This window comes from Arvicanthis niloticus, chromosome X (assembly GCF_011762505.2).
Source record: "Arvicanthis niloticus isolate mArvNil1 chromosome X, mArvNil1.pat.X, whole genome shotgun sequence".
Lineage (NCBI taxonomy): Eukaryota > Metazoa > Chordata > Mammalia > Rodentia > Muridae > Arvicanthis > Arvicanthis niloticus.
Window position 1 is genome coordinate 99,728,419 of NC_047679.1, and position 27,947 is coordinate 99,756,365.

General features: G+C 35.9%; 1 protein-coding gene across 4 annotated transcripts in view; it reads right to left on the reverse strand.

Annotated features, from left to right (window-relative positions):
• Positions 1-8,467: 8,467 nt before the first annotated feature.
• Positions 8,468-27,947, reverse strand: part of Cul4b (cullin 4B) — a 91,222-nt gene continuing 71,742 nt past the window's right edge. For 3 of the 4 annotated variants that reach the window (XM_076918229.1, XM_034486130.3, XM_076918230.1), the window contains 18 exons: positions 26,477-26,580; positions 25,713-25,782; positions 25,023-25,096; positions 24,092-24,254; positions 23,841-23,930; positions 23,461-23,543; positions 22,700-22,767; positions 22,143-22,261; positions 21,360-21,552; positions 20,182-20,286; positions 19,425-19,535; positions 18,602-18,693; positions 17,336-17,443; positions 16,242-16,355; positions 15,305-15,410; positions 14,051-14,223; positions 11,865-12,017; positions 8,468-8,931 (listed from right to left, as the gene is read on the reverse strand). In XM_076918229.1, the coding sequence (XP_076774344.1) occupies positions 8,836-8,931; positions 11,865-12,017; positions 14,051-14,223; positions 15,305-15,410; positions 16,242-16,355; positions 17,336-17,443; positions 18,602-18,693; positions 19,425-19,535; positions 20,182-20,286; positions 21,360-21,552; positions 22,143-22,261; positions 22,700-22,767; positions 23,461-23,543; positions 23,841-23,930; positions 24,092-24,254; positions 25,023-25,096; positions 25,713-25,782; positions 26,477-26,580 (2,022 nt within the window). In that variant the 3' untranslated portion in view covers positions 8,468-8,835. The remainder of the gene's footprint in view (positions 8,932-11,864; positions 12,018-14,050; positions 14,224-15,304; positions 15,411-16,241; positions 16,356-17,335; positions 17,444-18,601; positions 18,694-19,424; positions 19,536-20,181; positions 20,287-21,359; positions 21,553-22,142; positions 22,262-22,699; positions 22,768-23,460; positions 23,544-23,840; positions 23,931-24,091; positions 24,255-25,022; positions 25,097-25,712; positions 25,783-26,476; positions 26,581-27,947) is intronic. The other variant, XM_034486129.2, reaches the window with a different exon arrangement.

Sequence of the window (27,947 nt, forward strand, 5' to 3'; positions counted from 1 at the left end):
TTAATGAACAAAAGAAGACATAGAAAATGGGAATGTGGCAGAAGTCCCTCTCTTATCAGTAATTTCTAGATAAAAAAAAAAAGAATTTAACTCCCTAATTTGAAAAAGTAGATATTGGAGAAATGGATTTTAAAAATATGATCTAACTATAGCCTGTCTACAGACACAAACATAATGAAAATAAAGGGTTGGTACAGAGACATAAAAAGTATAAAATGTTGAGAGCTAGGATATTTCTAACTTCAGCTAAGAATATGCGAGCGGAACTCTATACATTATATGACACAAGGAACAACAGTATTAGGTGGAGTCAATTCATCAAAAGGATGGAACACATGAAGCAAGAACTGCTAGAACTGAAGGGGAAAATGGGGTACAACTGCAGATGAAGCTTTGAAGAGACTTCAGTGTCCTACAGATTGAAGCTGAATAGGGAAACAGTGAATGTAAATGATTCAAACCTACTTGCCTTCCCAGGTGTAACAGAACACCCCACCCAAATCAGCATGTATGCTCTCCTCAAGTCTCCTCAGAACATTCTCTGGGTTAGATCACTGATTAGGGCATACAAGTTTCAAGTTTACAAAGAATGAAATAAAAACAACAACAACAACAAAAAACAATACAAAGAATGAAATCAAATATAATTTCCTTCCATTACAAGAAGGTGTTAGGAGTGAAGGCAAGCCGGAGGGCTTAGAAGACAAAGGTGTTATAGCCTGCCAAGACTAACAACCTGAGTTGGATCCTCAGGACACTTAGAATACCTGGAAGCCATCCTCTGACTTCCACACACATGCCACCTATGCTACAAAAAGATTAAATCGGTAAGATAGCTTTATACAAGAACCAAAACAATGGGGATGAGATGGGAAGATGATCCAGTCAGTAACCTGTGTAGTGACCAGGCATGAGCAGCTGTGCTTAAATCCCCAAACCCATGTAAAAAGCTAGATGTGGGAGAGAATGCATATAACCCCAGGGACATAGAGACAGAGTCAGGAGGGGCTCTGAAGCTTGCTGGCCAGCCAGTATTGCTCAATTGCTGAGCTCCAGCTACAGGGAGATGGAGATCAATAAAGGAAAATCTCCAAAACTTTTTTCCATGTGAGTGCATATGTGCTTGCACACACACACACACACACACACACACACACACACACACACACACGAACACATGACACACACGAACACATGACACACACAAACACACAAAAATAGCACATACAAACACACATTCACAAAACCAAATAGGTACAAACTAAACCGAGAACAAAGATATGAGATAATAAATGAAAAATTAATAGAAAATGCAAAGGTTTTTGGTACCCAAACCGATGACCTGAATATAATTCCAGAATCTACATGCTGGAGAGTATTAACTTCCACAATCTATCCATATGCAAAATGTTGCATGGACGTCCGCATGCACACACATAGCCAAGAAATAAATTTAAAAGCTGTTTACAAGTTAATATAAATATCCACAAGAAGCTGAAGCAAAGAAAGTGACTCATTTATATAACCTCACCATTCAGCATGGAGGTTAAAGGCTGAACAGCTTCAAGTTTGAGACTAGGCTAGGCTACAAAGTGAGTTCCAGGTTAGCTCTGTGGAGTGTGTAAAAAGCAAACAAAAAGAAAAAAATAAATTGAATCACTAACCAAAAGCCTTCACCAAAAGAAAAGTCCAGAATCAGACAGCAGAATAAGAAAGCTTCGCAATGAATTCTATTAATATTTAAAGGAAGGTATTAATATTTAAAGGCCAAATCTTCTCTGTGTTCCAAATGCTAGAAGAGTAAAGAGTAGCTGTATTATGAGGCTAGTATTACCTGGTAATAAAAATATAGTAAGCATACAACAGGCTGGTATTATGGCTCAGCAGACAAAGGTGCAAAGCTGCCAGAGGTAAATCCCTCAGGACAACATGGTGGAAGAAAACTGACTCCTGCAAGCTGTCACCTAAGTTCCACACAAACACCTTGGCATGGACTCCCCCACACAGCCCAAATGTCATGAAATACTTTAAAAAAGAATACTACAGACAAATTTCTTATGAACACTTATGTAGAAATCTCCAACACTAATAAGCAAATTCACAACATCAAACAATAACATGCCCAACATGGCATTTTACTAAGATTAGAATTGTTGAAACATATGTAAAGGAATCCAATGTAGTGCACATTAACATAATGAAAAAAATACCACAACTGCCTCAACTGATACAGAAAGCTAGCAGATAAAGTATCACATGGCTCAATAATTAAAAATCAAATCCCAGGAGCTGGCTCAATGGTTAAATCTGGCTATTCTTGCTGACAACCCCAGGTTCAGTTACTAGCAACCACCTGGTGGCCCAAAACTGTAACTCCAGTTCCAGGGGATCCAATGTCCTTCTGTGGCCTCTAAAGGTAATATAAGTGCACATGTATAAATGCCAGTGAACACAAAAATCAAACTCTCCAGGCATGAAAAGAAAAATCAAACTCTTCAAACTAGGCATGAAAAGAAACTCCCTGTTCTTATAAATGGGTATTTATCAAACTCCCAAAATTTTTCAAAGTTGTATTAGATGCTCCAGCACACACACTAGGCTCACACACCAGGCAAAAGAGAAAAGGTACCTAAACTACATGGTTAAGATACTAAAGTAGAGGTTGGGGATTTAGCTCAGTGGCAGAGTGCTCCTAGCAAGCACAAGGCCCTGGGTTCGGTCCTAACCTCTGGGAAAAAAAAAAGACAAAATAAGATGCTATTAAATAAAACCCGTGAAAATATATAAGCACCAACAAATCAACACAAAATTGTTTTTGGTTTTTTGTTGTTGTTTTTCGAGACAGGGTTTCTCTGTATAGCCCTGGCTGTCCTAGAACTCACTCTGTAGACCAGGCTGGCCTCGAACTCAGAAATCTGCCTGCCTCTGCCTCCCAAGTGCTGGGATTAAAGGCGTGCACCAGCACTGCTGGCGCAAAATTGAGGATACAAAATTATCAAGTGAAAATTCAGTTGCAGAATTATCAAGTTAAAAAATCAGTTGCAGAACCAGTAGTTCTCAATCTCTGTGTCCTGCATATCAGATATTTAAATTACAATTCATAATGTTAGCAGATTATTTATGAAGTAGCAATGAAAATAATTTTATAGTTAGGGGTCATCACAACATGAGCAACTATATTAACTGGTTCCAGTATTAGGAAGATTGAGAACCACTGGTAGTAGATGATTATATAGACTGGAAATACATGTGTGAATAAGTTCAGAAGACAGTTTCCTAAGAGCATTAGAGTATTATATTTAGGTATATTTAGGGACTAATATAAAACTTTACATGAAAAGTGCAAATCTAACTGAAATTTTAAGAGACCTAAAATATATACATCTTGTAGTCATTAGACTTAAATGGAAAAACTGCTGTTAAAAGTTTACCCAAGGGGCTGGAGAGATGGCTCAGTGGTTAAGAACACTGACTGCTCTTCCAGAGGTCCTGAGTTGAATTCCCAGCAACCACATGGTGGCTCACAACCATCTGTAATGGGGTCTGATGCCCTCTTCTGGTGTGTCTGAAGACAACTACTGCAGTGTATTCACATACATAAAATAAATAAATCTTTAAAAAAAAGTTTATTCAAATAGATAAAAATCATCTCAAAAAGGAAAAGCAAAGTTGTAACTCATACACCCTAACTTTAAAATGTTTTACAGAGCCACAGTTAATCAAAACAGTGTAGTACTAGCATAATGATTCAATATATAGATCCAGCTGGGTGTACTGGTGCACACCTTTAATCCCAGCACTTGGGAGACAGAAAGGCCCGGTACTTAAGTGAGACTCAAAAAACAAAAACTAAACAAAGAAAAACTAAGCCAACCAAACCAAAAACTGAACATTAAAAATAAAATAAGCTGGGTGGTGGTAGCATACATCTTTAAATCCAGCACTCAGGAGGCAGAGACAGGTGGATCTCTGAGTCCCAGGCCAGCCTGGTCTACAGAGGGAGTTCCAGGACAGCCATGGCTACAGAGAGAAACCCTGTCTCTCTGTGGAGAAAAGAGGAAAGAAGTGGCAATGTCATTTAAGAGGGGAAACTATCTCTTCAAGTGGGAGAACTTAATATCCCTACACAAAAGAATAAAGAACACTTGTCTCATATCACACAGAAAATTTAACTCAAAGGACAATTAAAACTAGATTAAACTCTTAGAAACAGTAAGTAAATCCAGAACCCAAATGAATGAGGATGTGCCAAGAATTTCTTCAAAATACCAAACACAAGCAACAAAAGAAAAAAAGTTGATTAACTCTACTTCCTAAATACTTCTGCACTAGTGAGCTGGCTTAGCAGGTTAAAGGCACTTGCCTACTTGAGTTCAATCCCTGGGATCTACAAGGTGAAAGGAGAGAACAAGTTGTCTTCTGACTTCCACATGTGTGCAATGGCACATGTGCATGCACAAATAAATGTGATAAAAATGAAATATTTTTGTGTAAAGAATACATGGGAAAGACAACTTTTAACTAGATAAATTATTACCAGACTATTGTTTGATAAGACTCTAGCATCTGCATATGGGGAACTCTTATAATTCAGTAACAAAAGACAAGGAATACTATGTGAAAATGTACAATGTGAAGACATCAAGGAGAAAAGCTACAAATGGCAAACAAGCATATGACATGTAAAATAGTTATTAGGGAAATAAAACCCCAAACCACTATGAACCTACTTCATGCCCTTTAGAATAGCCATAACAGAACTCTTAGATGCTACTGGCAGCAATGTAATTCGAAGATTCCTTTGTAAGTTTAGCATAGAATCACCATATAACTTGGCAGTTTCATTCTGTGTATATTCAAAAGATACTGAAACAAAAAGTGAAAACCCATACATTTAATGACTACTTTGGGTAAATACACATATATAATTCAGTTATAAGAGAAAATGAGGACCTGACATGTACGAATGAACCTTGAAAAACATCATGCTAAGGAAAGAGATCCAACATAAGTCATGATTGCAGTGATGTGGAATACACACACACACACACACACACATATACATACATACATATATATATCCATCCATCCAGGTCAGTGGTTTCCAGGGGCTGGGTAGAGCAGAAACGGGAAATAACTGGTCAATAATAGGTGCTGGAAATATTCTGAAACTACAAAATGATAACCACACAGCACATGGCTAGGATGGTAAATGTTGTGTATTTTACCATAATAGAAAATAAAAATGGAAAGAGATACAGGAATTAGAGGGTGAAAGATGGTTTTGTACCTTGTAAAACTACTAAGTTCTAATGTTTTCAACAGTATACATTCTTACATTCTATAGCAAATAAGAATGTTTTATAAAAATAAATTGGTTCTTTTAACTGTGCTAGACAATACTTTTAAATGTTAACTATAAAAGTGTATGTCAATTTAAAAGAATACTTCATTCTAATAACAGTAAGAAAAAAATAATTGAAGTATATGATTTGAACCAGATCACTATGTCAATGTTAAACAGGAATTTGGGGTTTTATTGCTATTTCTCAGATAGGGTCTCATTATTATGCAGCCCTGACTGGCCTGGAACTGACAGATCCATCCACCTTCCTCTGCTTTAATGAAGCATTAGAAAAGAACACTTTGTCTCGAAAAACCAAAAAAAAAAAAAAAAAAAAAAAAAAAAAAAAGGTGCTGTTATATAAAGTTCTAGTATCCTTGGGTCTTTCTTCTTAATAAACTATTTGTTTTGGCAACTTCATATGAATGAAAAGTGAAATATGTAACTTTTTATCATGTGTAACATTATACAGAGTGGTCATTAAAACAGACAAAAAAAAATCATACAATTAAAGATGTGTGAGGCAAGAAAGACATGGTGGCGCACAGCTATAATCTGGAAAAATTATGAAGTAGCTGCTCAGAAAGAACTGGGAAGTTAAATCTAAATACTATACGTAGTCAAACCATATAAATACACAGTACGGGCTACACAGCAAGACTCTGTCCCAGAGAAAAAACATTTATGGATATTAGAACATAAACTTGTCAATCCTTAGGTATTGATGGATATACAGAATAAACTGATTTCCTTTCCTGTATGAACACGAACACACACACACACACACAAGCGAAGATGTAAAGAATATAGCAAAGTATATGGTAAAGTATATATAAAGTTTAAGTCACCATTCAGCAGACTCAGGAACTGAATTGGGAAAACTGAATTGGGAAAACACTGAGTAATAATATCTGTGACAGGCTTTTGTTCAGAACAGAACAGAATATCAAGCACCACAACACAAGAATGTCTTCTTTTTCTTCCAACTTCAATATAAACTACTTCTATACTGACATGAAATTGCTGCAAAGTTTGAATGAAAAATATTTACACTTGCCCTTGACTTTTCTAAAGTGGAAATAATTGTCTACTTTGAGAATACTAGAAAATTTACTTTTTACCATAACCTCCTCCACAGTATCTCAAAACTACCAGCAAAATAACCAAGAAAAAGTCTAAAAATAATCAAATATGAACGTCAAATGTGAATTAAGGAAGTCATTAGGAAGATTTTATATATTCTACCTTTATAAATTTTTCATAATATTTGGAGTTTAAGATCTTTCCCCAGAAACATTTTTTTAAAATAAAAGTTTTATTGGAGAAAAATAGAACCACCACACATACACAGGGAAAAGAACACAAGAATTCAACTGATACAGAACAACTGAAATTCTTAATAACCCAACATAGTTTGCCATTACTTTTCAGTTTCATAAACAGTTTCCCTTAGTAGTCTGGATAATTTTTCAGCTGAAACACCATCAAGTTTTCAAAGAGTTAAGAACTTCAGGACAGGGACCCGCTTTCAAGATAATGAAGGTGGTATCAAGAGCATCCTAGTAGGAACGAATGTACCTAAAAATTATTTAAAGAGTGTAACTAGTGAGTGGTGTAATAGTCTCCATATCCCAGAGACCAACAGGGATGAATCAGAACACTGATGTTGATGGTCCAGTAAACATAACAGCCACATTCCTTGTCAGAAGAGCTCCTGTAAGGAAATCAGGGAGGAGCTGGAAAACAATATACAAAACAGCTGCTCAGAAAGAACTGGGAAGTTAACTCTAAATACTATACATAGTCAAACGGCGTGCAAGTTGGTGCATTAGAGACAAATAGGCAACTTAAAAAAATACAGATAGCTGGCCACAGGTCTTTGAAAATTCAAGAAAACAATAGTAGACATAAGAGCCCCCAAGTCTTCTAAGCTCAAGGTACCCCTAATTGATCCATAAAGACAAAGATATATGCTAGTGGAGAAAACAATGAAGAAGTTCTAATTTAAAAGAAAACACCAAAATAGTCTGCTTCTTTGCCATAATCAATTTCCTTCATGGAAAGAGAAACCAGGAAGCAAAGCAAAACCCTCTGGTGATGAACTCTTTTACTAACATTTTGAATTTGAAAAACAATACTTAGCCGGGTGGTGGTGGTGCATGCCTTTAAACCCAGCGCTTGAGAGGCAGAGGCTGGAGGATTTCTGAGTTCGAGGCCAGCCTAGTCTACAGAGTGAGTTCCAGACAGCCAGGGCTACACAAAGAAACCCTGTCTCAAAAAAAAAAAAAAAAAAAAAAAAAAAAAAAAAAAAAAAACTTTTGTTATTTTCTGTGTGTGACCAATTGGAGATACTTCCCTGAAAAGCAGGTGTCCAATGGCTATGAGAACTCTTAAATTCAAGCAATTTTTAAAAAGGAATACAGAACTTGAAGGTTTCAAATACGGAGTATGTAAGGAAGATAAGGGAGACTATCATATGTTGAGTTTCTCCAAGTCAGGAGGAGCATGACAGTAAAAAAAAAAAAAAAAAAAATAGTAGAAAAAAAATGGAATGCAAATCTTAGGAACCCTCTGACAGTAGACAATCTGCCCAAACTGTAGACAAAATGATGCAAACATTTAAAGAGTGAAGCACGATGAAAGGCAGCTGGTAAATGTTTACTCCTGCATTTTACAAAGCTTACTTGTTGATTCTGTCTCCTGTGATTTTCATACTGTATTCAGTTTTAATCGAAAGAACTGGGTTTCCCCTCTTACTATGTTGTGTTCTTGTGGCACAAGATGAATGGCAATTTTTCTATTTTAACAAGTTCCTGTTAACCAGCACAGTGAATTTGGGGCTAAGTCTTATGTACACATCCCAGAGTCATAATGGGAAACCTTTAGGATGTGAATATTTAAGGTATGATGGAAGGAACAGTCAGTCACCCTACTTGAAAAACTTGTTTCCAAATAAGGTTTTTTTTTCCCTTTCAGTGTAACAGAACGCCAACAATGAAATCTTACTCTTCTTTTCAAGGGAAACCACAAAATGGGTTAACAACCAAAGTCCAGGGTGGTTTTTCTATTTGATAAATACATCCAGAACTCTGTACAGTAAATAAAATTTGCATGCAGTTTAAGTATCTTTAAATGACTTTTAGGCAAATAAACCTTTTGCTTTATTGATGATGTGTAAGAATCACCCTCCCCTTTTAAATGGCCATAGGGATCTCTTCCCCAGTTCCAAAAGGAATCATGAAGACCCAGGTACTTTCTGCACATCATACTAAATAACATGCATAGAGTTCAACAACATTCTTCTTAAAGGTTAAGTATTACTCTTTAAAATGGGTATGTTAACCACTGAGAAAAGTCCACGCAACTATTCCCATTACACTGCTTCATTTGGTCATCGGAAGTATAAAAGAAGTCAAATAACATGAGATTCAACAAGTTAGTTTATGCATTGGCTATGGCATTATGACAACAAATGTTCCAAGGCCAACATTCTATGCAATATAGTTGTACTGATTTGGGTTTTCTTTATCTCTTTCCATGTAGTCCCGGTCAATTAGGGATTCTATTCTCTTCTTAAGATCAGCAGGCTGTAAGAGAAAGCATATTTTCAATGCAAAACCCTTTTAAACATCAGTATTAAGTCTATCTACCAACATCCCATTTAAAAAAAAAAGAGAACAAAGGCCAGAAGTGACTACACAGAGGCAGGCAGATCTCTGAGTTTGAGGCCAGTCTGGTCTACATAATGAGTTCCTGGACAGCTAGAGTGCATGACAAGCCCTGTCTCTAAATTAAATAAACTTAAATTAAATATAGCTGGAGCATTGTAGCATACTTCTAAAATCCCAGCAAGTGGGAGGCCAGACCCAAGAGGATTCAAGAGTAAGACCTGCTTGGGGTACACAATAAGACTCTCTGTCACAAACGAACAAACAAACCTAAAATGAAGTAAATAAACAACACATGAATTAAAATGTGTAAGAGAAACTGCTGTGTGAACTATATAAAATACTGGACCTACTGGCATACGTCTACATAATCCTTGCTACCTGGGGAACTTGAGGAATGGCAATAGTCAGTTCATGAAAGTTGGCAAAAAAAAAAAAACAAACAAAAGGGTTGGGGCAGTTAAGGCTTTTACTAGCATATGGAAGGGGCCTAGGTGCTATTCCTCAATAACACACATTCACAAAACTACAGGAAATTTGAAAAGTATCACATTAATTCATACCTGTATGTTTCTGGTTTACTATGAATTTTAACGATTTATAGAAGCGATTTGGATCTCTGAATCTTGTAGTTAAAATTTCATTATGACAATTTAGAACTGGGCATGGTAGAACATGCCTATATTCAGACACGGCTACAAAGGGAACTGAAGGCCAGCCTGGGATATATTAGACATTGTCACAAACAACAGCAACAAAGTCTCAGTGCTGGAGAGGTGGCTCTTAGCGTGTACTGCTGTTGAAGAGGAGGAGTTCGGCTCTGGCACTGATGTCAGGTGGTTCACAACTGCGTGGACCTCCAGCTCCAGGTGGAACTGAATAGAACTGTCCACACATGGAAATGCCCCAGAGACACATAATTAGAAATACAATCTTTTTTATAAATAGTCTTTTTTGTTTGTTTGTTTTTTCGAGACAGGGTTTCTCTGTGTAGTCCTGGCTGTCCTGGAACTCATTCTGTAGACCAGGCTGGCCTCGAACTCAGAAATCCGCCTGTCTCTGCCTCCCAAGTGCTGGGATTAAAGCCGTGCGCCACCACCGCCCAGCTATAAATAGTCTTGTGTTGATAATTACACTTCTCTCTTGAATGAATGACCCTGACATAAACATATCTCTACATCACTTAAAATACCTGAGATAGAAAGGAAAAGAAATTGAATATTCAATACAGATGCAATTTCTTGTTAGGATGAGAAGCTCAAGTAATATTGCTGCTGCCTCAGCTGGTAGCTAGGAATACATGGCCTTACACAGCTACTGCATCTGTTTGGAGTGTGTCTGGAGAGAGTATGTGTGAGTGTATGTGTGCATGGACGTGGGTGTTTGAGACAGGGTCTCTCTTTGTAGTCCTGGCTGTCCTGGTATTTACTATGTAGACCAGGTTAACCTACAATTTACAAGGTATCTGCCTTCGTCTTCTTCCCAGTCAGCTACTGCATTATTTTTTGTTTTTTTGTTTTTTGGTTTTTCGACACAGGGTTTCTCTGTATAGCCCTGGCTGTCCTGGAACTCACTCTGTAGACCAGGCTGGCCTCGAACTCAGAAATCCACCTGCCTCTGCCCACCGCCCGGCCAGCTACTGCATTCTTAAAGGACATTTTCAACTTTTGGCTTGTTGAATTCACAGATATGGAATCGATAAAAATGAAGGACTGATTGTGAAGTCAGCCTTGGAAAACAGCAAGACCCTATCCCAAAATCAATCCAAACCAAACCGGAAAACAAAGGAAGTAAAATTCCATCTAATAACCCCAGGTTTAAGTATCAAATTGGTTTTAGTTATGATCAAAGTTCTAGTTATTTCCTATGTTCTAGCATTAGTAAACAATCTTGCTGTAGGTGAAATGATTAAGTGAGCATGTGTACAGGTGTAGTAACGAAGAGGCAGTTTGAAACAGCATCCTACTTTATAATAGTAGAAGTAACAGCTACTGCAAGTAAACCTCTATACATACTAAACTCACTATCAAGTGTTTTATACTTCCTATTTCAATAAGCCTCAAAATAATACTAGGAGTGATGGGATGGGGGGGGTCTGTGAAGGGGAACCTGGAAAGCGGGGGGGGGGGGGAGAGATATCATTTAAAATGTAAACAAATAAAATGATTAATAATACTAGGAGGTAAGTATATCCATCAATTCCAAACAGCTCAGCAAAATTAAGTGACTTATCAAAGTCCAAAGCTGCCAGGAATCCTAACAGCCAGGAGTCTAGGCAACCTCTATCAAATGTTTATTACAGACGTTTTAAAATATTTTAAAATTTGAACAACAGTCTAGTATAACACCTCATTATCTAAGCACCTTTGCTACTGGACATTTGGATTGGATCGTGCCCATATATTAACCAATTCGAGTTTACTAGACCCACTGCTAGACATTTTCAAAAGACACAAAAAGTGTTTTACCACTAAGATATAGTCAGAAGCCTCTGTAACAGATTTCAGTAAATATTTATATAGGTAACCAAGTATAAGATATAACTCAGTCTAATAACCAAATCTGTCAAATGTCAAGATATCTCCAGAAAAGAAGTAACATTCAAAAGATATATAGTAACTTTGAAATTTTCAATCATATTTACTCATTAAACTTGCAAGTACAGAGAGTAGATTTGGAAACCAGTTCTCACTTTTGCTAAACAAAGTTCTTTTGTGAATCCCATATACAAATATAGGAAATGAATACATGTTGTTCCAAATGGCTTTAAGCCTTTCATCTATATTTGCAAGATTAGTGTCTAAAAATTTCACCTATTAACACGTTTAGTATGGAGACACAGAAACACCTACTTTTACTGGAAATTTTAGCTGATTGTAGACTTCTGAAACAAGAAGATTGTGGCTAAGTGTTTTTCTCATCTTCATAATTCGGACAATCGCAGCATCAATTTGGTACTGTCTATCTTGAAATACTCTTTCTGTAGTGCTTGCTTGTTCTTCAACCTAAAACAAGTTTTCAAATAAAGTCAAACTTAATTAGGAACACAAACCGTATATTAGGAACATCACAACAATGTTATTGTTCTAAAGAACCTGACTTATCTAAATGAGAAAAAAAAAAAACTTGACAAACATGGTTCCTTTCTGTTGTCATTACTGCTCTGTACCAAAGTAATGCAATATAGAAGAGAAAAATACCACCTCTGAGCACTGGGAGGTAGATTCAGTTGGTCAAGTGCTTTCCCTACAAACATGAGGACCTATTTTTTAAATTTAGATTTTTTGTGAATTCATGTAAAAACAGGATTCCTAGTACCTGATGGACAGCCTGCCAGTCTAGCTAATTAGTGAGTTCTAGGCAAGTAAGAGACCATGTCAAGAAAAAGGGTAGATAGCTCCAAAGGAATAACATTGGAGGTTGTCTACTGGCCTTCCCTAAAATTTAAAATGTTTATACTCAGTGATCCAAAAATTTACTTCCATAAATTCATCTTTTTAAAAATGTCTATTTTTATTTCATGTGCACTGGTCTTTTGCTTGCATATATGTCTATCTATGTGAGAGTAACAGATCTTCTAGAACTGAAGTTACAGATAGTTGTGAGCTGCTATGTGGGTACTAGGAACCTGGATCCTCTGGAACAGGAGGCAGTGCTCTTAATCTTGTTGCGCCATCTCTCCATCCCCCAGGAAGCCATTTTAAGAGAAAGATCAGAGATTAAGATTTAGGTATGTTCAAGAATATTATATAACTATTTAGCCCATTCTGTTGATTCTTTTTAATGTGTATGTAGGGGGGGTATCCTCCTATTATGTGGGTCTGGTTGGGGACATCAGAAGACAACCTTGGACATTGAAGCTCAGGTGCCTTTCATTTTCTGTTTGAGACAGGGTTTCTTTATAAGCTTGGAACTTTGCCCTATAGCCTAGGCTACCTGTTCCATGAGCCTCCAAGGATATACTTTACTCTGACTTCCATTTCCTATCACTGAGATTACAGGAATGACACTCTTATTTAAAAAAAAGAATAAACATATGCAATCATTCTAAATATCTATCAACAGATGAAATCTACAGAAATTTACTCAGCCATAAAGAATAAAATGATACAATCTGTAGGATCATGAATGATATCTTGGTAAGCAAAATAAGCCAGATTTAAGACAAGTATCACATTTTGCTTGATAAGTGAAATCCAGATTTAAATATGTATGTATTTATGTATGTATGTATATCACACACACACACACACACACACACACACACACACACACACACACACACGACATTAAAGTAGAAATCAGTACTGAAGGAGAAAGAAAAATGCAAACTAGCTCAATGTCTCTCATATAAAATCTGGGTTTGATTATATATGCATTATGTGTGCATGTGTACTTGTGCAAGAGACAGACATGTTAAAGCAAGACAACTATTTGGGAGAAAGGAGACCAGCAAGTGATGGTGGTACAGGACAATGAGGAACTGAATATGAGCAAGAAACACTACATGTAGGGAAATTAATCAGGAAGAAAAAACGAAATTATACTGATGGGATACAGAAATAGCTCAATGGAAGAACAAACATGGTCCTGCATTCCCCATCCCTGGCAATGCAAGAAAAAAAATCCAACCAAGCAAAACAAACAGAACAAAACTACATTGACTGTGAACCATATTATGTTTACTTTTTGACAAAAAGAAATATATCAAATACTGAAATGTATTAGGCCAGATATAGGCACAGAAAATGTTACATGAAATGGTAGCATTGAGAAAATAAACTGTAAATTTTGAAGCTGGAAAGATGGCTTAGCAGCCAAAGAGGACATGAGTTAGAATCCCAGCATCCATATGGCTGTTCACATGCAATTTCAGTCCCAATGGATCCAATGCCCCCTTCTTACATGTGGGTCCCAGCCCTGATGCAATGTACAAGCAGCTAAAACACTCAAGCATATGTATCTTTTAATTTGTAAATTTCTACTATAAATACATTTAACCCTATATAGTAGGACTAGGAGAAAGCAAAAAGTTTACCGTTTCTTTCATCTGGATTTGATTGATCTTTATCCTGAATAGTTTGTGTTTGAAATCGTCATTACAAATAAATTTGTCACCATCTTCGATATCTTTGCCCTTTGGATTTTTAGCCAGAACTCTAGCTTTGCCACAAGCTAGTGATTGCAGCGTTCTTCTTAATTCTCCATCCTCTGAAAAAGAAATAATGGTTAGTTATTTGTTCATAGCTTATTAGCATGAGCACCACATTCAGTGTCACTCTAACTCTGACATTCTCTACTAAACTGCTTTGTTTTCCCTACTGTCACCAACATCTGCTCTTTGTGCTATCCAGTAACATTTTCCCACTTGTCTTCTAAAAGCAACTATTATTATCCATGCAAACAAGTACCAAAACCTCTGATGCAACATTTCCCTTCTCTCAAGTCAGTCACTAAAAGGACACTCAACTTGGCTGTTTACTATATATGTTTACTATATATATATGTTCTCCATTAACCCTCTGCTCCATTGCTAATGATGGTTAACTCTAACCTAATCCTATGAAAAGCCCAGAATCATCTTTTAAGTCTTCATTCTCCATTGTGCTGTACCTCTAGTAATTCCATTGCTGTTGGAAACATTCTACCAGAAGCCTCTTTTAGGACTTTATGTCAGAGTTATCTTCGTAGCTTCTAGACTAGAATCTTCTCACATTGAATTTTACAGCTCACCATTCAAAGCTACAACCACACATTTCAGGCTTGCTACCTACACTAGCCACTCCTATTTTCAAATCTTTTCTCCCACTACTTCCTTTATTTCATATGCCATCTCTCCAATCAAAATTTGAAGGCCCAATTCAAGTCCTACTTCCTTCCACAATCATTACTCACTTCACTTTACTCTTACCACAATTCTTGTTAGCACTACATACTGGTACTTACTAGTTTTGAAATATTAAGAATACAGAGGAGGGGACTGGAGAGACATCTTACCATTGAAGTCTATTGTCTGGTCTTTCAGAGGACCAGAAGACAGTTCCCAGCACCTAACACGATGACTCACAAACACCTAAAACTCAAGTTCCAGGGGATACAATGCCCCCTTCTGGACCCCACAGATTCCTGCACATGTGTGGTATACACAAAGGCTACACACAAAGAAATAAATCTTTTTTTAAAAGTACAGGAGAGAATCATTAACTTATATGTTCAGAGCTCTGATCACAGTGACTACAAAGAATAAAGAACTAAGATTAATCGCTTGCTACTAGACAGACACAGTACAAACCTATCCCAGTAGCTTGCTTGATCTCTTCTAAACTGAACTCCTCTCCTTCATTAAACATTAGCAGCACCAGGGTTTGAAAAAGAGAGACCTGAAGTTCTTTTTTGCCCTGTTGGAGAAAAAGCAGAGGTTTTTTGCCTGTTTTTTAAAACACATGAAAAATTAATCAAAAAGTAATAATCTCTCACAGGAAACCCACTTTTAATTAGTGAGTTAAGCACAGATGATTAACATTAGACGATTAACAGTATCCACAGTGCTTCTTTAGATGGCAATATGTGTGTGAGATTTACGTGTGAGTCTACAGAAAATGGGGTGAAGGATTAGTTAGCCTATTAATGTCTTCTATAATCCTCATTAAAACAGAACAAAGTAATGAAAATAAGTCAGCCCTATGTATCATTCACCATAAGCAGCAAGAAATTACTATTCCAAATGCATTTTTTTGACAGGGTTTCTCGCAGCCCAATCCAGACTTCCTTTTGTAGCCAAATATGTTCTTGAACTCCAATCTTCCTGCCTCTGTCTCCCAAGTGGTAGGATTATAGTCCTGTGTCACTATGCCCCACTTTCAAATATATTTTTACTTGATTCAGATCATTCATAACAGATACAGATCCTTTTCCAATGGATACTGTTTGCCTATATCTCCCACTCTGTTCTTTAGCTTCTAGCCAAATGATTTCTGATAAGATAGTATAAACTCTGCATCCACAGGGAAAGAGAAAGACAGAGGGAGGCTTTTAATTTTAGACAAGGACTAACTCAACTGCTGAAAAGGTAACCATCTTAAAATACACACAAAGCTGTAATAGCCTATCACTGTCGCTATGCAGGTGTCAAGGATACACTCATAAAACAGCAGCTTGAACCTTCAAACCAACGGATAAGCCATATTAAAGATGAAGACAGAACTTAAGATTTGGAAATATCCACTTACCTCTTTAAATTCAGCTTTTAGCACACAGTGTCCCAAGGTTGACTGCCACTGGAGTTTCCTGCCACTGTGCTTGCCTAAGTAAAATGTCTTGAAAATTTCCTGAAGCTTTACCATCTAAAGCAAATAAAATAAGTGTTTCTTTAAGCTGCATATGCAATGCCACCTTTAGCACTGTTTTTGTTAACTACGTATTGAATGTATGACGTGGGGTATAAATGCATCGTGTGCTAATAATGAAGGTCAGAGGACAACTTTCGGGGGTCAGTTACCTCTTTCCACTATGTGGGGTCAGGGGTTGAACTAGGAGGTCAAGCTTGGTGGCAGGTGCCTTGACTCCTGGGCCACATCAATGATCTCCCTCTCAATCCTTTACCACCACCTGGAATAGCTTTTGATACTTTTCATGACTATATCAGTAGGTATCAATCCCTTTAATGTAAAGCAAAAATCTGACTACCGGATCTAACAGCCCTTGAACTTCACACTCTTTCATCTTCTCTGCCCTGTTATTCAATCATTCCTTCACTCTGGTGATTTGGGCTTCTACACTGTACTGACGCCTTTCTCTCACTGCTGCTTCTGCCTACATTTCTTTTACAGGTTCCTCTTTTTACCATCTGCTAAATGTGACTCTTTTCTAAAGTTGAAGCTTTGGCCTTTCCCTTCTTCTTCACCATATTCTTCCCTTATTGAGGAAAATCTACTCTTTTGGGCACCCATGACTCTTTCCACAGACTCTCTGTATCTTTATTCAACATTCTAGGTTTTGGTCCTGAATAAGACAGTTTCCAAGGCATGAAGGGATAAGTCATGTGTCCATCACATCCACCAATCCCGCCTTCAGGTGAAATATGGGCAACATTTTTACAGCTGGGAAGACTAAGGGGTCATAAGCTAAGAAACAGAATAATTGGGGAAAATAGGACTCAATTTAGAAACTTAGTTGAAAATGAAGTAAAAGAATGAAATATTAACAGTCATATTTTGTTGCTCTATTTGTTGACATAACCCTTTAAAACTCACATATTTTAAAATGAAAAACAGAAAAAATATGGTTTCTATGCCTATAGCTTAGTTCTGAAAGTTTATCTTACCTCTGGTGGCAAATGGACTTCCATAGGCACGTATGTTGGCCAGTAACCCATTGTCAGGATATTTACAGTTAATTCAATATTGCCAGGTACATTCTGGTTCTGCATATACTATAAGATCAACACATACAGAGATTATATATATCTTATACCATAATATCGACTAAATTAAGAATTTCCTTTTTCTAAAAATATATGTGGATACTGACCATCCTACAAATAAAAACAATTATTAAGACTTGAAATGAAGGCTACACAAAATGCAGTGAAAAAATACACAGGTGGCCATTTTGATATAGCAGCATACAAAAATCCCACGAAAACTTCCTAGGTATTAACAACTCAACTTCTCTCACACATAGTTATGCTGTTATAGCATCTCTTCTCCATTCTTTTCCCCCAATGCTACCTTTAATCCCCACCTTTAGAGACCCTACATGGATTAGAACACCTTGTAGCAACTCCCATTCCTCACCCTACCAGCCAGCCTAAGTCTCTGGTTTTTCAATTGCTCCATTCCCTGTTTGAAGTGGGAAAGGAAAAAAGGGGAAAGGGCAAGGCAAATAAATCCTATTCTGTGGCTACTGTAAGATCCATGATTATGAACTTTGAGTCTTTGGGTTCCTTTAACACCTTCAATATAGTAGTCAAGAAGTCATTATTGAATCCTTGAGGAATAAAATCTAATTTGCCATCACTACTGCCTAATCGTTACTGCTGCTGCTGTTTGAGGCAGGGTCTCACTATATTGCCCACATATTATTTCAGCATCTTATGCAGCTGGGACTGAAAATACACAAACTACATCTGGTTGTTTATGTTTTTCCAATATTTTAAAACCACCTTCTATTTATGTCTTTAAAACTATAGATCCAAATTCTCATCCCAAATGTCAATAGAGATAGCATATACCACCCTCATCCTTGATCACCTCCCTTCTATCCCCATTACAAGCTCCTAATAGGCAAATACTCCAACTGATTAGAAAAGCCCTGCTCTTACTGTCCAATTCTTCTAATACTAACTTTAGTCTAATACATTTTACTTATGTTTCTGTCTTATTCTGGATGTTAATTATGACTAAATCCTGAAGTAAGCTAAATATACTTTAAATTCATTGATTATCTTTTCCCTATACTGTACTGTTTAAGTTGCCAAGAAGTATTTGTAAAAAAATATATGGGTTTCTATCTTCTTCAATACAAACTGCTGCAAGGACATAACTTAAGTATCCTTGAGTTTAAGGAACTAAGTAAGAGGTTAACTCACTTTTACCTGTTTGAACTGAATCATGATGTCTTTAGAAAGCTCCATGTCTTTAAACATTCCTTCAAGCTTGCTGGTAAAAGCAGCTCCACATTCTGTTAAAGATGTTTAAATAAGTATATTTCAAGGTAGTACAACAAACAAAAACGTAAAATCAGAAAATAAAACAGAAAACTTAACTTGGGCATAAAATATGATCTGTAACCACTTGTAAGAATGAAATGCAAAGTCTTACCTCTCAGCATGCCCTAGTAATTCAGAGGTAAACTCTTTAATCCAGGTATAGAATAGTTGGGAATATTTTATACAAATAAACAAAATAATTCTTTATCTTTAAAACAAGCCAATAATTATGGCTATCAGCAAGAGGCTATGACCCTCATACCTCACTTAATTTGTGTGTATGTGTTGGGGTAAGTGCGCACAGGTATGGACACCATGCACGTTCAAGTCAGAGGTTACTGGCTGTACTGCTCTACCACAGTGTACCTTACTCCTTTGAACCCAGAGCTAGGCTGGTGTCCAGGAATCCCCAAAGATTTTCCTGTTCCCTACCCCTACCCCACCCTAGCCACTGGACTTATACATATGACTTTTTTATATGGGTGTTAGAGATTCAAACTCACGTCCTCATGCTTGTGCACAAAGACCTCTGTACCCTCTGAGCCATCCTCCCCATCTCTTCAACTTATGTTTTCATCATGTGCACAGAAAGTGATTGACCAAGGAAGCAATCAATGAAAATAGTATAATTAAGCCATTATTTCCCTCAAATAATAAAAAATGAAAAACCAATATTAAAAAAAATAAAGAATGACGAACATACCATGTTTCAGTTTGGACAGCATTGATTTTTCAGCATCTACTGATGCACTCTTGCCAACTAATAGGCGTTTGGCTAAATCTTTCTTATAGAATGCCTCAAAAACATCTTTGCCTGTATTAAATAAAAAAGATAACATTCATGATATGCCAAGAAGTAAAGCTGTAAAAAAAAAAATGGCTTTAAAAAGTGTATTACAACACGCCAAGTTACTTAATTTTATACATTTTATCCAAGTTTATTAAACTCAAGAACACTGGAGGTCCATGTCTGTGCCAGACATTTCAAAGTTCTTTACTACAAAAAAATTAAGACTGTATTAACTATTTTTCAAAAAAAAAAAAAAAATCTTTAGTACATTGGTACTGTTAGCACCAAAACTCAAAGAGATTAAAACAAGCAGTAAATTCCCAGGTTCTTAATAGTGGAAAGGTCAAAACACAAGACAATTTAGTTACATTCCTCAACTATTTTTAAGGATCTAAAATATGCAATAAATGAAATATAACCTGTAGTTCTCAGTCTCTCTGGGTTATATAAAAGTTTTAGTTCCTATAGGAATGCTTTATTTGTTTTGTTTTCTGTTTGTTTTGGGACAGGGCCTTGTTATGTTGCCCTAGCTGGTCTGATACTATGTGACGACCTACACAGCAATACTGCCTCAGCCTCCTGAATTCTGGATTGTAGGTGTCTATCACTATGCATGGCTCAGAGTGCTTTGTTTTAAAAGAAAAACATGAAAGCAGTAATAAACACTCACCATAGATAAATCTAAATATAATCATTATCTTATCCAACATTTTCTCAAGCTCTTCATCTGTAGCTTCTTTGTTACCTGCACGAAGTTTTGAATCCACATACTTAGCTAAAATGGAGAAAAATTGTAGTTTAATGAACATGGGTGTCTGAAAGGTACTGACCACAACAAATACCCAAAAAGAAAAATAAAATACTCTTTCAGTATTTCTGCTATATGTACATGCATTTTAGGGCCTCCAACAAAAGGGAGATCAAGTTAACTTGTCAATGTCACAGGGCTAATACCACAACCCAAATGCATTAGATTGAACTCCAGAGTGAGTATACTTTCTAGTATAAATGCAAAGGCTACATAGAGTTCCTGCCTACCATGTGCAGGTCTCTAGGTTCAAACCCTTATTTTCACAGTTAAAAAAAAAGAAAAAAGAAAAAAATTAAAATGACATAGAGACAGCTCATGGTGGAAGAGACTTCAAGTAGCCCTGTGTGGAGGGAAACAAAGTCACCAGAAAACACGGGTATTCTCTAAAGTTTCTATTTTACACAGATGGTTAGCATTCTTACACATTACTTTTGTATTTGAATAACCAGAAACAACAGAGCAGAAGGCACAATTTATAAAATGTTTAAATTTAAATAAAATTTGACTTTAACCAAATCCAACTCCATCCTTTCAGAGGACCTAGTTTTCTAGGGCACATATACACCTAACATCAGTGAGTGCATATACTTGAGAAACACTGTAACACACCTGTATACTCTCAAGTGAGACTGTATCATTAGATTTTTTTTCATCCTAGACTTTTTATTCATTTGCATTGGAATTTCATGCTGCGCTTTTCCTGTAGCTGTAACTGGAGATTTTGGATAATAGCACTCTGTTGAATGTCTAAATCACTATAGGCTTGGAAAGCACAGAATCAAGCTTACTTACTAAAAGTAAATGGGGTCCAATGTTCTACTTCACAAAGAGCTTATAGCATGTTTGACATGAAGACTATGATACGCTGTTCAGCTTGACAGACTCGTTCTTGCATCCATATCCTTAGAGACACTTCTCAGACTTAGTATTACTGACTAAGCAACATCAAACCAACCAGGAATGGGTACAATATGATTTTACCCCAGAGTTTATCAATAAAAGAACATCACACAACCAGAAAAGAATGTGAAACATACCTATCAGTTCAGCTGGCTTATTTGGTCTTTTATTAATGAATGTTTCAAATGCTTCTTTCATGGCATTGATAAATTTTTCATTTTTCAGAAAGCAGGTATCAATTATATAGTCAACTTTATCTTTAAAGTCCAATAATTCTTGAACCATAGTTTTATCCTTTTCAGGATTAATAACAATGGTACTTCCAAAAGCCTGAGAATGAAAATGGTGTAATTTTATGGTAATTGACTTTTCTACAGTGAAAATATTCAGCAAGTCATATTCTAAGTTGTCACATGTACTTAACAGTCATAAAAGGTACACCTGTCTCTGAAGAAATGAGAAACCTGAACAGATAATATTCACTTATAAACAAAACAACAAGCTATCATTGGGTATACGATATCCTACTAGGACAGTATTAGAAGACTCTAGAACCGTTTTTTCATTCTTAAGTAAGTTAGATCTGTACTTTTGAAAATAGGAATGTGGTCAGGGAGGAAGGTAGAGGGAGGGAGGAAGAGAGAAGGAAGGATTTGTGGTTTAAACTTGTAAGAACAGATCTTACACTTTATCTTAACCAAATGGCTTCAGAACTCAATTTTTTAATTTCCCATATTCCCATATTAAGTATCACTCAAGTTTTATTGCTGATATACCACACAGCTGCCATTCTCCGACTGGCGTTTTAATTTTTTCACTCTTAAAAGAAACTCCCATCTAACAAGAAAAGCTTTCTGATAATCTTCGTACATAGATTATAAAACAGTCAAGAGAAAAGTCAACAAGCAAACTGTTTATACCTTGATATACTCAATCCACTGCTGTAAGAGAACCTGAACTCCACCCCGAACTCTACTGAAAAGCTGATACAGGAGACACAAATCTTGAATTCGGTTTTCATCAAGGAGGCTATTTAAACCTGGTTTGAAATATTTTGGTATTAAAATATGAGAATCAAAAAGTAAATAAAATTGACATGCACTTCAATAAAATGTTAAGTTGAAATTACTATTGTGATACTGGTCTGAACTATAACTAGAATTTATGTGAGTAAATTCAGAGTATCCTGTAATATCACTAATGCCTAGAAGTTCTTGGTTCTACATGCTAAAAATAAAACAGCAACAACATGTATGAGTGTTTATCCTGCATGTATGTACACTGTGTACATGCCTGGTGCACAGAGAAGATAGAAGAAGAGTATTATATCCCCTGAAACTGCAATTCCTAATGGTTGTGACTTGCCATGTGGGCACTGGGAATTAAATTTGAGTCCTCTGCAAAAGCAACAACTACCCTTAACTACTGAGCCATTTCTCCAGCCCTAGTAACCTGTTATTTACAAATTACAAATTACCTTTCTGAAGAATTGCTGTTAAGTGTTCACCTAGAAGTTGTTTTTCAACAGAAGCAATTAGTGACTTCCTAAAAGGGAGAAAAACAGAATTATTGAGACTTGACCTTGAAAATTTAAAGCTTCTAGAAAAAAAGCAAAAATGTCATTTTACATTAATTTTGCCATTTCTATGATGTATGTCAAAATATTTTACATTATGCCTAAAGGAAGAAAAATAATATATTTCAGAATTTGTTCAAAGTAATAATCTCCATGGTCTTGCTGAGCCTAGGATTTTTTCCCAAGTTTCTCTGCTTTTTACTGAAGTGAAACAGTTATGCTGCTTAATTGAACCACTTGGTTGCTGAGATTTAGAAAATACAGAAGCAGTTTCTCTCTGAACACCCACTCCCTGAATTTTAATCAGTCTAAGGATTTTAAAAGCCGGGCATGGTGATGCATGCCTATAATCCCAGAACTTGGGAGGACCACGAGTTCCAGGGCAAGTTGGGTTTTAGTGAAACTCTGACTGAAAAACACCAACTTTTAAAGATCCCATCAACCTTTAATACTATTTTAAAATTAAACACTAAACACACACCAAACCAATAATCAAATCCTTGATTAAATCTAATTAGCCAGGAAAGATAATAACTTGAAGTTCACATTATGAAAACAACTGTTAAAGACTCAATCATACCTGAAAATTGTTACAAGTTTAAGATGCCTAAAGTGCTTTATCAACAGTTTTAAGACTATTAGGCTGAGCATGTAATACTTACTGGGTGGTCTGATCTAAGTAAGTAATAAGTCTGTCTGCTTCTTCTTCTAGGCGTTTATTAACATGATGAAGATACTCAGGAACCTACAAAGATAGTTTTTTATATTATTGTTTTCCTCCCCTTAAATCATTCAGAAAATGTCAAGTCCAAAAGATCCAGGGAAGAGCCCCATCAAATGTGACAGGGTAGAATCATATGTAAAATTAGAGGTAGAGTTTATGATCCAGAATTCTGGCCTTTAAGGAGAGAGAAGAAAAAGGAGCACCTAAGTGAGAGAAGAGCATTACAATGTTGGGAATATAAATACAAAGGGAAGTTTGTGTTCTACAATGTAATGTCTATTGTAAGAGACAGTGGATTCATTAATCATTTTAAAATACCTCTCTTTCTTGCATTAACTTCTGACCTTCAGCTGCATAAAGCCGATTAGTTTCTTGCAAAAATCGTTGTTCAAAAGAGTCTTGGTAAATCTAGGAGAGGGAAAAAAAAACAAAAGTATTTGCTTATTCATTAACTATTTACTTAACGACTTCAGAACTCTATTTGAACAACATTCTGTGTATTTCAGACATCAACCTATGAACAGTAATCAGATTTGTAGGTAGTGAAGTGAGTGTTAAGTGCAACTTACCTGCAAATCAGATAGCATACTTAAAAGGCTTCGAAGTAAACTTCTATCAATTGCTTCACCATTCCGCTCTCTCTCAATCAAGAGAAGGATGCCATCAATTGTTTTTGTCTGGACTTTTTGGTCACTTATAATATGAGCCCTAAATAACTCTAATCCCATGTCCCTAAAATTAAAAACAAAAAAGTATTATCTGAACTGGTAATACCATATAGAAACAGGCTGAGTTAACTTATCACATGTTAACTGGGACCCCAGACTTTGAAGCAGTAATTATAAAAAGGATAAAATCCACATTTAATTTTGAGTAACATTATTAGATTAAAGCATATAGGAAATCCATTTTGTGTTAAATGAGAACTGAAGCTGAATTCCTGGCTTTCTCTATAACTAGGTTTTAGTGTCTCATTTCCTCTGGTGGTGACCTTAGTGAAATCAGAAATAAAATTAGTTCAAAGAAAAAATACTTTCCACTATACTGGCATTGAGCAGCTTATTTAGTCCTTCATAAATGGCTTCAAAACTCTAAATCAGTACATTACAGTGATTACTGTAGGTATATGCTAAGCACCTGCTGAAGGACCAAGACATTATGCTATCTTATTTTCATAAACAAACAAGACTTTTAGTATAATGTCACAAGAAAAATAAAAGAGCAAAACGTTAATGATCAGCAGCAATAAGATTCAGAGACAGAAATTCTAGAGTAAACTTTAATCTCCATACCTAATGAAGAAATTTCTTCATATACTATGAGGGAAAGTTAGCTATCTGCTGTATTAGAGTAGGCGAAACAAAAACCCCAAAAATGTTAGAATCCAAATGTTAATTTTTAGGAGAATATTCTGAATACAGCTTGTTCTCTTGTTATAATAATTAAGACTACGTACAATATTTAACAAAATTTTTCATAATAATCTTCTGGCATCCTTACCAAATGGAGGGTAGCATTGAATTCTGAAGAACATAAGTTCTATCCAGAAACAAAAAAATGCTCCTGATCATTATCTGTCAAAAGAAAAAAATAAGCAATTTTTGTAAATTTGAAACTGCAGTAGTAGCTCTTAATAAAATGAGAATTTGGAAGATTTTACATTAAATAGACTACTAGGATCCAACTTGCAAATAAATACATCTAACTGAGACTATGTCCCATATATTTATCTTTAAACTAGTCTATTAATCCTTCTTGTGGTTTCTAAAGAACAGAGAATTAAGATGGTCCTCTGACATCTTTGCTACTTAAATAACTGAAAAGAAAAACTGGAGGTAGGCATAGGGTGTATGCCTATAATCCCAGCACTCAAGAGGCTAAGACAGAAAGATCTTGAATTTCAGGCCAACCTGTACTACACAATGAGATCTTGTCTCAGAAAAAAAAAGAGGGAATCTAAGGTACACTTAGTCTTCCTTAGCAGCAGTGCTAGGGGGTAAAGCTATCTTAAACTTGTACCCATGGTACTTCAGAGGTGAGAAGTAGAGTTCAAAATTTCTATTTGCATTCATATAAAGAATACCAGATTTTACCACTCAGCTATATCCCAATTCTTCCAACAAAGCTATCAAAACATTCTAGCACCTGAATGGTTTTGAAATAAAGTATGTAGTGCTATTTCCAACTTACCATTTGCCTACAATGATTTTGCCAGCATCTATCGATCTTTTTTAGAAAAAGAACACTATCCAATGAATCCATGAGACAGATGTTAAGGATATTTTAAAATATTTCATATAAGTACTATGCTTAATATAAAAACGTTATTTGTCTTAAATATAGAATACCCCATATACTAACTGATATTAAGTAAATACAAATTCTAAAACATAATTCTATTTTTTAAGCTGCAGAAACAAATTTGACCCCCCTTAGCCTATCTTTAAAACTAGTCTTCAACATAACTGAGCATTATGTTTTCTACGTAAGATTTCCCTTAAATGGAAATCTGCCAGGACAGAAGGTTAATGACAGGAAGTTTTTACTTAAATAAATAACAGACATGTAGATTTTGACTCTAACAGTAAAATGTTTTAAAACTTTGTTCTTTCCTTTAGAGATACCAGGACAAAAATAAATCTACCAGCACAAGCATTCCATTTCAAACTGAGCTAAGTAAGCAGTGAGAGGTAATGAGTAATGAAAAAAATTAAGATACTTTGTTGTCTTGAGGGGCTGGAGAGATGGTTCAGCAGTTAGGAGTACTGGCTGCTCTTCCAGAGGGCCTTAGTTAAATTTCTAGCAACCACATGATGGCTCACAACCATCACAACAATGGAGTCTACTACTATCTTTTCTTTCTGATGCCCTCTTCCGTCATGCAGGCACACATGTTAAGTAGAACATACATAAAATACATACATAAATGTGACATTTTGTTTTGAAAAGGATATTCTCTGAACTGATGAATCTGTGCTTTGATGTGATCTTCACAGATCTGCCTCAGCTGCTTATATAAATTCGCAGATATCTTGTAAGAACAAAGATTTTCTACAGCCTGCAAGATGAAATAGGTAATTTGTTAGGACAAGATAGAGTTGCAGTAGGGGTCTCAATGATCACATGAAGTCATTATTTTGTTATACACTGTATCAGCTCATTGAAAATAAAAGTATTTGTCAATTTTAAAAAACAAAAGCATGGCATCAACCCAGGATGCTGATGCAGGAGTATTAGGGATTTTGGGCTAGCCTAGAAAACTTTATTTACACATTTACACACACACACACACACACACACACACGAAAATAAACCAATGTGGGTGAAAAACAAAATTTAAGTCCACATTTGTATGTTTATGATGACTACATTAAAAGTAAAGGCTGAAGGGAATCATGCGAAGTTTTTCCCCGTGAAGATAATCCAATTCAGAGCAACTACTACATACAAAAGCTTTGTTACAAATAATTTTCATAAGCAGAATGCCATTAAATTTAAAAATAATTCACCTGTTTTGTATTATGAGATGGGCCAGAAATGACTACTATAACTCAATTAAAGCTTATAGTTCCTTGGATATTCCTGAATACAAGAAACTATTGCTAGCAGTATTTAAATCAGTATGATATAAATAAATACCATGACATTTTCTCTAATTTTTCAGTTTATAAACAGTTGAAATAGGGATTGCAAATTGGGCTTAGTGGTAGAATACTTGCCTAACCAGCTTGAAGCCCCACAATCCATACAACAAAATGAATATATTTTTACTTCATTAGAATACTTGAATTCATCCTCAAATCTTAACAAGTTCAGATTTTGTGTTTCTTATTATGGGTATCAAAAGCCTTTCAAGTTTAAAACAACATGTATGGTCACTCTAATGTTAATCACAATTGGTAACGGCTAAAGTATAATACCTCTCTCAACTCAAAATGGAAGACAAAATCCCATTAAAAAGGACTGGGAGAGTCCAAACTCTGCTGGTCTAGGTGGAATTTTTTAAACATGAAGCTCGAAGTCACATTGCTAGAATGTAAGTTTACTTTTTTTTTTTTTAAATAAAGTTTAAAAGGAAAACCATCAATCCTCAACAGAAAAGAACAGATCCCTCAGATTTAACAGCTATGGAAAAATACAGTCCATGTGACCTGAACTTAGGTCACAAATGCCTAAGGATGCACTGATTTATTTCATGTGCTCCTCTATTCATATTGATCCTAGATGGGGTGTCCTCTTCCCTTATGGCACTTCTTTTTACTGTATCTTGTTCTTTCTGTATGGCTGACTCATGTTCTCAAGCACTTCTCATTTCCTGCTTAGGTTGTCAATGACATAATACACACTTCATCTTTTTTACTTTCCCTACTTCTTATTCTCCAATAAATCTTATTTATCCTACTTCTTTCTGTGTTCTCCTTTATC